An 8,107-nucleotide genomic window follows, 5' to 3' on the forward strand; every position below is an offset into this window, starting at 1 on the left:
GCCATTTCATTTGATTTGGTGGTGGGCGATGGTGGCCCTCCGGAGGTGATGGAGGGAGAGTGTAACCACCATGGCTGAAATTACAAAATGAAAAAAATAAAGGGCTTAAAAAAGCAATTTGGTGGAGAGAGAGAGAGGGTGAACCCGTTTTGTATTTTTCTTTTCTTGTGTTTTTTTAATTATAAAAAAATTAAAACAAATAAAGAAAATGTGAAAAATAAATAATAAAGACAAAATAGTCCTTTCAAATTTTCAAGGACCAAAACCAAAAAAAATTATTGATTTTGGACCTTCTATACAAGTTTAAATTTTTTTGAACTCTATCTAAATTTTTTTGCAAACCACAAGGACCAATTTGACAATTTTGTCTAATATTTATATATTAACATCGATCTTTATAGATTAATAAATGTTTTTTTAATCATTGGTGAATCATTACTTTATGATTTATTTGTAATTTTTTTCTATCTCATTCGTGGTTTCCACGAATTATAACCTAATATAAAATATAAGAATAAATACATTTTGCAAACCACATTTGATGAATTATATCAAAAATTATATAAAAAATTCAGAAGTTATATAAAAAATTATATCAAAAACCATATTGCCAGATTATATCAAAAATTCAAAAGTTACATTTCACAAACCATATTGCAGTATTAAAAACCATATTGATGAATTATATCAAAAATTCAAAAGTTAATCTAAAAGGACATATTGGTACAAACACATGGACCAAAATTTAAATTTACTCTATAATAAATAAAAAAAGGACCGAATCTGTAAATCTAGTAGGGCACGTTAGAGGCGTTTCCGCCACTTGCAAGCTACGAACATCGAACCAAATTTGCTTTGTTTACTTCCGGTTCAGGCCGACGCCCTAGAGATAGACCCGATTCCAAAGCACACAGTAAACGGCTGCAGTCTGTACTACTGTACATCGATCAATGGCGGTCGGCGGTAGTACTTATTCGTCGGACGATATCGTAGTGAAGTCGCCGAACGATAGGCGGTTATACAGATACATACAACTGCCGAACGGTCTCTGTGCTTTGCTTGTGCATGATCCTGATATTTATATGGACGGGCCACCGGAAAGTGCCAGGCCTGATGAAATCAGCGATGATGATGCTGATGAAGAAGATGACGAAGACGATGAGGATGAAAGCGGAGAAGAAGAAGATGATGGAGAAGACGACGACGAAGACGATGATGAAGGCAATGAAGGAAAAAAATCAGCTAAGAGCAATGCCCCTCAGACTAAAAAGGTTTAGTTATCAATCTTCAGCTATTGGATCGAAAAGTGAGGGATACTTTCACATTCATATGGCATAATGGAAACATCAACATGTTTAAATCGATGAGCGTCGTAAAATTGGTTTGAGCATTTTAAAAATGGAACTACTTCGTTTTGATAATTCTACGATGTTATAATTTCTATGGCAGCTTCTCATGTGGAATTCTAGTTTTGAATTATCTGCTTGCTGTTCTTTCACGGTGGACTATGTTTTTGGAACTGAGTGAGACTTTATGGTTTTTAATGGAGTGAAGATTTATTTTGGTTCTCTGCTGTGCCTTTGATTTTACAAAGTTGTAACTTCTTCTTTCTTACTTTCGTTTTTAGGTTTTATCATTTTACTTATAAATTTTTAAGATCATTTAGCATATAATGAGGAAAGTTAAAGGTTAACTAATGACTTTGGAGCTATTTATGATTGAATCTGATTACATTTATAGACTGAAATTGTTATTATTTTGCAGGCTGCAGCAGCAATGTGTGTAGGGATGGGTAGCTTTTGTGATCCTTTAGAGGCACAGGGTCTTGCACATTTTCTTGGTTTGTTCCTCTTCCCTTGTGACTGTATCTCATTTAATACTTCATCTTCTGTAAATCTGGAAAGACATGCATCTTTATAGACTCAGATAAACATATGATTGTAATTACCAAACATCTATTGCTTTCTTAATCATATATTTTTGGGTTCATGATATCTAAGCACTAAGCAGTTGATATTTGGTGGTGGAAGCTTCATTATGAAGCACTAAACGAGGGTCTACCAGAACTTCTGTTTAATGCATATAATCATATCGATTGACATTGTTGCAAGAAATGAGAATGATACTTAGTGACTTGTTCTGTTTAATGGTACAATGTTACTTATTACTTGATTTATTGCAGAACACATGCTTTTCATGGGGAGTGCAGAATTTCCAGATGAAAATGAGGTTTTTTTTTTCCTGCTATTTACTATTTCATTGGTACGTTATTTAGTGGATCTTGTGTTCTATTTTCCTCCCTGTTTTGACTCTTCTGTGTGCTAGTATGACAGTTACTTGTCCAAGCATGGGGGCTCCTCGAATGCATACACAGAAGTGGAGCATACTTGCTACCATTTTGAAGTTAAACCAGAATTTCTCCAGGGTGCTTTGAGAAGGTAACTCTACAATCTTTTCAAGTATATTGCATAGATTATATCTTTCATGCTATTAGATTGAAACATACTTAGCCATATCCTTTCTATTTCTCAGATTTTCTCAGTTTTTTATTTCGCCACTTGTGAAGAACGAAGCAATGGATCGAGAAGTACAGGCTGTAGATTCAGGTGTGTTTACATCACTTCATCTTTTTGTTGATTCCATGCTTTAAAGATAATCAAGAGAGTGGAAAGGATAAATGAATCACATACTGATTAGTCTCAATATTTCATTGACTCAAAAAATGACAGAATTTAATCAGGCTCTGCAAAGTGATGCTTGTCGACTTCAACAATTACAATGCCATACAGCAGCACCTGGTCATGCCTTCAACCAATTTTTTTGGGGTAAATTTGACTAAAACCTAGTTTGTTTTTCCCTTTAATGTTCATTCAACGTGCAAATTATTCATGTTTTTCTTCATTTTCTTGTATTAAAGGGAACAAGAAAAGTTTAGGTGATGCAATGGAGAAAGGAATCAACCTAAGGGATCGAATCTTGAAATGTTACAATGACTTTTACCATGGTGGATCAATGAAGTTAGTTATCATTGGGGGAGGTAAGTTCCCTGTTACAAATACAAAAAAGAACCATTCTGATTAAATCTTGTTATTCTATTGAACTATATAAAATTGTCAAGTGCATTTTGCTTAAAATGCTGTAAAGTTAACTAAATTATGTTATGGTAAGATCATGAAGTCATTTTTTTTGTGGTGCAGAAACTCTTGATGTTCTTGAAAGTTGGGTTCTTGAGCTATTTAGCAAAGTCAAAAGCAGCAATGCTTTAAAGTCAGAAGTCAAAACAGGACTCCCCATTTGGAGTCCAGGAAAAATTTACCGTTTAGAAGCTGTTAAAGATGTCCATATTCTTGATCTATCATGGACATTGCCATGTCTTAGAAAAGACTACACAAAGAAAGCAGAAGACTATTTGGCACATCTCATTGGGCATGGTAAACCACTATATATTGTATTTCCTTAGGATAATAATTTTACTTTTAGTTAAAAAAAATGTGAATCTAGTCATCTACTAAGAGCAAAATTATATTTACAGAGGGCAGAGGAAGCTTGCTTTTCTTTTTAAAAGCAAAAGGGTGGGCAACTTCTATATCTGCTGGTGTTGGTGATGATGGAATGCATAGATCTTCAATAGCATATGTTTTTGGCATGTCTATTTACCTCACTGACTCTGGTCTTGAAAAGGTAACAATTAAAATCACAATCTTTTCTTATCATGTAATTTAATCATCATCTTTTTTGGATTTATCAAAAATCTTGTTTGAAAAAATTGCAGATATATGAGATCATTGGTTTTGTATATCAATACCTAAAGTTACTGCAACAAAACTCTCCCCAAGAATGGATATATAAAGAACTTCAAGACATTGCAAATATGGATTTTACATTTGCTGAAGAACAACCCCAAGATGAATATGCTGCAGAGCTTTCAGGTATCTCTTTCTGTTATCCTTTTATATATATATATATATATATATATATATATATATATATATATATATATATATATATATCCTTGTTTTGTTATCTCAGATAATATATTTAATAAACTGTTATTGGTATTTCAGAAAATCTGCTTATTTATCCACCGGAGCACATTATATACGGGGATTATGCATACAAAGTATGGGATGCAGAATTGATTAAACATGTTTTGAGTTTCTTCACACCAGACAACATGAGGATTGATATAGTATCAAAGTCCTTCAATAAATCACAAGGTAAAAAAAAAGGATCTCAAGAAACAGACTTTGAAAGTAGGTTGCTATGAATTTATGATAGACTTTTGAAACATGTTACATTTGTTGTTTCAGATGTCCAAAGTGAACCATGGTTTGGATCACAGTATAAAGAGGAAAGTATTCCTCTATCCATGTTGGAATCATGGAAGAATCCTCCAGAAATAGATGTTGCATTACATCTACCTGCAAAGAACGAATTCATTCCAAAAGACTTCTCCATTCGTGCAAACGGGGTAATGTGTGATTCCGCCGATCCATCTCCTCCGGAATGCATAATTGATGAGCCATTGATGAAGTTCTGGTACAAGCTCGATACGTCATTCCGATTCCCACGTGCTAATACTTATTTCCGTGTTACACTTAATGGTGCTTATCGTGGCTTAAAGAATGTCCTCTTGACTGAGCTTTTTCTTAACCTTCTAAAGGACAAATTAAATGACATTGTATATCAGGCAAGTATTTTTTGTTTTTACATTTTATATATTTGAAACCTGAGGATTTTTTTTTGTAATAAATATCCCTGTTTCTTTTCTTTCAGGCAAGTGTGGCTAAGTTGGAAACTTCTATATCACTTGTTAGTGACAAATTAGAGCTTAAGGTCTATGGCTTTAATGACAAGCTTCCAGTTCTTCTTTCCAAAGTTTTGGAAACTGCCAAAACGTTTTTGCCGACTGATGATCGCTTTGTGGTATGTACAAATTGAAGGGCTAATTTATTATATTCTTAGAGTAATTTACAAATTTGATATTTGATTTTGGTCCCAAAAGGAATTTGTTTGCAATTTTTGTACTTATTTTGATGGTTCATAATGATTTTGGTCCCTGAATCAATAACCATTTTTGCCTTAGACAAAGACTGAAAAAATAGTTACAAATAAAGTTTATGCTTGTGTTTGTTCATTCTTGTTATTGATTTTGCAGGTAATCAAGGAAGATATGGAGAGAAATTTAAGGAATGCCAACATGAAGCCGCTAAATCATTCGTCTTATTTGAGACTACAAGTTCTTTGTCAAAGTTTCTGGGATGTTGATGAGAAACTTGGATTGCTAAATAATCTGTCATTATCTGATTTAAAAGAATTTATCCCTGAATTATTCTCCCAGGTGCAGTTTTAAACTTTTCTAATCTTATTACTTAGTGTGGTTATCTTGCTCACAAATCTTTATTGTGCAGTTATATATCGAGGGCCTTTGCCATGGGAATTTACTTGAAGAAGAAGCCAAAACCCTATCAAATATATTTAAAAAATATTTTGCTGTACAACCGCTTCCATTTGAGATGAGACACAAAGACAGCATTTTATGTTTTCCTCCTAGTGCAGACCTAGTTCGAGACGTTCCAGTCAAAAACAAGCTTGACACAAATTCTGTCGTTGAGGTAAAAAAAATATATTAATTTTTTTTGCTAAAAAATTAATGGTTCTGACTTTGATTTTTTTTTTTTTTGTGTCAGCTTTATTATCAGATTGAACCCGAAGAAGCTTCGAACTTGCCCAAATCAAAAGCACTGGTTGATCTCTTGGATGAAATTGTTGAAGAACCACTTTTCAATCAACTGAGGTAAAACCAAATTAAACGGATATTTAACAGTTTACACCAACCATGGTTAATTATTTATTCAATATTAGGACAAAGGAGCAGCTTGGTTATGTAGTTGACTGTAGCCCTCGGGTAACATACCGCATATTAGGATTCTGTTTCCGTGTCCAATCTTCTGAATATACTCCTATATATCTTCAAGGGAGAATCGATAATTTCATCAACCAACTCCAAGATTTATTGGTAAACTAACTATATTTACAAATCCAAAAATCCATATAAATAATAATCATATAATTAATATTTCCATTTTCAACAGAGTGCACTCGATGACGAATCTTTTCAGAATTTCAAAAGCGGCTTAATTGCAAAGCTTCTAGAGAAAGACCCTTCTCTCACTTACGAAACAAATAGATATTGGGGTCAAATCACAGATCAGAGGTAAACTTTTGTCACGTGAGATTTAAGGGTATTTTGGTCAGATCTATTGTTCATAATATTACGGTATTGGCATCCACTAGGTATATGTTTGATTTGTCTACAAAAGAAGCGGAAGCTGTAAAGTGTCTTGACAAGAGGGATGTTAAAGAGTGGTACAATACTTATTTGAGGAAATCATCTCCAAAGTGTAGAAGGCTTGCTGTTCGCGTGTGGGGCTGCAACACCAATATAAAAGAGGCCAATCAGGTGTCGACACCTGTCCAGGTAATAAACGATCCTGTTGCTTTCAAGGCGTCATCGATGTTTTACAATGCATTTTGTTAACACATTTGGAAGGAGGTTGTTTTCGACTTATACGTATAAAACCACTTTGAGGACCATGGTTTTATTCAGGAAATGTAAGTTTCGATTTTTTTAGATGAATAATTGTATGTGTAACTAGAAGGGAAGTACTTGTGACTGATTTTATTGTTTATGCATACACCATGCATATGATTTTTAATCGAACAATAAAGAACTAGTTTATTTTTCATTGTTGGTCTATATATTTCCATACCTTCTAATATGATTTGCATATCTACTCGATTTGTTAAGTTTTGATAGCCAAGTAAAACAAATCGCTTCATAGTAAAATCTTCTGATTTTGTTGTGTAAAATGTAAATGACTCGTTAATCCTGAAAAGGAACATTGAATATAAAAAATACTATGTTCAAAATCTCGAATTTATTAAAAATGGAAACAAATATCAAAATAATATGGTGTTTGCCTGTATGTGATTGTTTGTTTAAGGTGCTTGTGTTTTTTTGGTAATGTTAATGAGTATTTTTTTTTTAAATACTGTTTGAACAAAATAAAATAAAAAGTGCTTATGATAATGTGCATTTTCGATAAGTTTTTTCTAACTGATTTGAATATGTTTATATACATGGGAATCAATTTTAGTATTTTACAACTGTTTTAACTAGAAAAAATTATGTGTCATATGCGTTTTTTTGTTTTTTTTTTTTTTTTTCTCATGAACAGTTTGCCTTAATATAATCCTTATCTTTTTCGGTCATGTAAATAAGCAGATTTCGTTAACTACTAAAATATAATATATCACAGTAATTTAAATTGTTTTGGTTGATCATGAGTTGATAAAAAACATTTTTGAAATTTATTTTAATATCATAGAAACTAATAAGCATTTTTATAAAAAAAAAAAACCATATATTTTGATTTAAATAAGCAATCCCAAACAACCCATGAAAGACATAGGTCTTATCTTAGAATAACACGTGTTTATTCGTTACCTGGGTCCTGGGATATGCTGCAAATTTGCTATTCCAATATTCTAATTTTATACAGATTTAATTTAGAGCAATAATAGAAATATTAACTTGTGATTGTAAGAAACAAAGTCATGCATTCTGGGACCAACCATATGCAATGTAACATGGGTAGGACCACCGTTAATACTTTCATATGCGGTTAAGATATTCCTTAATCTTGTTATTATATAGTTGTAAATCCATAATTTATAATAGAGTTAGTAAAATCAAGTTGAAGTGGTGGTTAACAATGTAATTTTTTTCTAAGTTTCGACCAATTAGGTTGGATATGAATGACCGATCCAAATTGTTTATGTTTTTTTTAATTATGGTAGGTTACAAACAAATTATGATATTTTTATTGGCATTTTCCAAGCTAGCCTAGGAGTTGGATCTTTATTTGCCTTTAATCAAGATTTTCATTACAAGTACAACCTTCTTGCAAGTTGGTTAAAACTTTGGGCAAACAATGTGTCCCCTATCCGATATGCATTCCAAAAAGAGGCTTCATTTCATCGTTCGAATTTCGTTGTAAAGAAAACATTCACCAGAATGTTTTTATCTTGAAGACTTGTAGCG

The 8,107-nt window shown here is 32.6% G+C and overlaps 1 protein-coding gene across 1 annotated transcript; it reads left to right on the top strand.

Moving 5' to 3' along the window:
* Positions 1 to 789: 789 nt before the first annotated feature.
* LOC145072668 (Insulinase (Peptidase family M16) family protein) lies at positions 790 to 6,749 on the top strand. The gene is made up of 19 exons (XM_079019132.1): positions 790 to 1,271; positions 1,765 to 1,840; positions 2,183 to 2,229; positions 2,326 to 2,438; positions 2,533 to 2,606; positions 2,730 to 2,825; positions 2,918 to 3,037; positions 3,198 to 3,431; positions 3,533 to 3,681; positions 3,773 to 3,929; positions 4,065 to 4,217; positions 4,311 to 4,690; positions 4,777 to 4,926; positions 5,159 to 5,341; positions 5,412 to 5,615; positions 5,691 to 5,797; positions 5,866 to 6,019; positions 6,096 to 6,217; positions 6,298 to 6,749. The coding sequence occupies exons 1-19, from the start codon at positions 951 to 953 to the stop codon at positions 6,539 to 6,541; spliced, it is 3,084 nt and encodes a 1,027-aa protein (XP_078875258.1). The 5' UTR covers positions 790 to 950; the 3' UTR covers positions 6,542 to 6,749.
* Positions 6,750 to 8,107: the final 1,358 nt, after the last annotated feature.

The sequence above is a fragment of the Lactuca serriola genome, chromosome 9 (assembly GCF_051521515.1).
Source record: "Lactuca serriola cultivar US96UC23 chromosome 9, Lser_US96UC23_V15, whole genome shotgun sequence".
In the NCBI taxonomy this organism is placed as follows: Eukaryota; Viridiplantae; Streptophyta; class Magnoliopsida; order Asterales; family Asteraceae; genus Lactuca; species Lactuca serriola.

Bases quoted from the DNA above. Each gene is read 5' to 3' on its own strand.
- LOC145072668 (XM_079019132.1), top strand. From the start codon at position 951: ATGGCGGTCGGCGGTAGTACTTATTCGTCGGACGATATCGTAGTGAAG. The intron at 2,439-2,532 runs GTAACTCTACAA...TCTATTTCTCAG, and splicing joins CTCCAGGGTGCTTTGAGAAG to ATTTTCTCAGTTTTTTATTT. The intron at 5,342-5,411 runs GTGCAGTTTTAA...TTTATTGTGCAG, and splicing joins TCCCTGAATTATTCTCCCAG to TTATATATCGAGGGCCTTTG.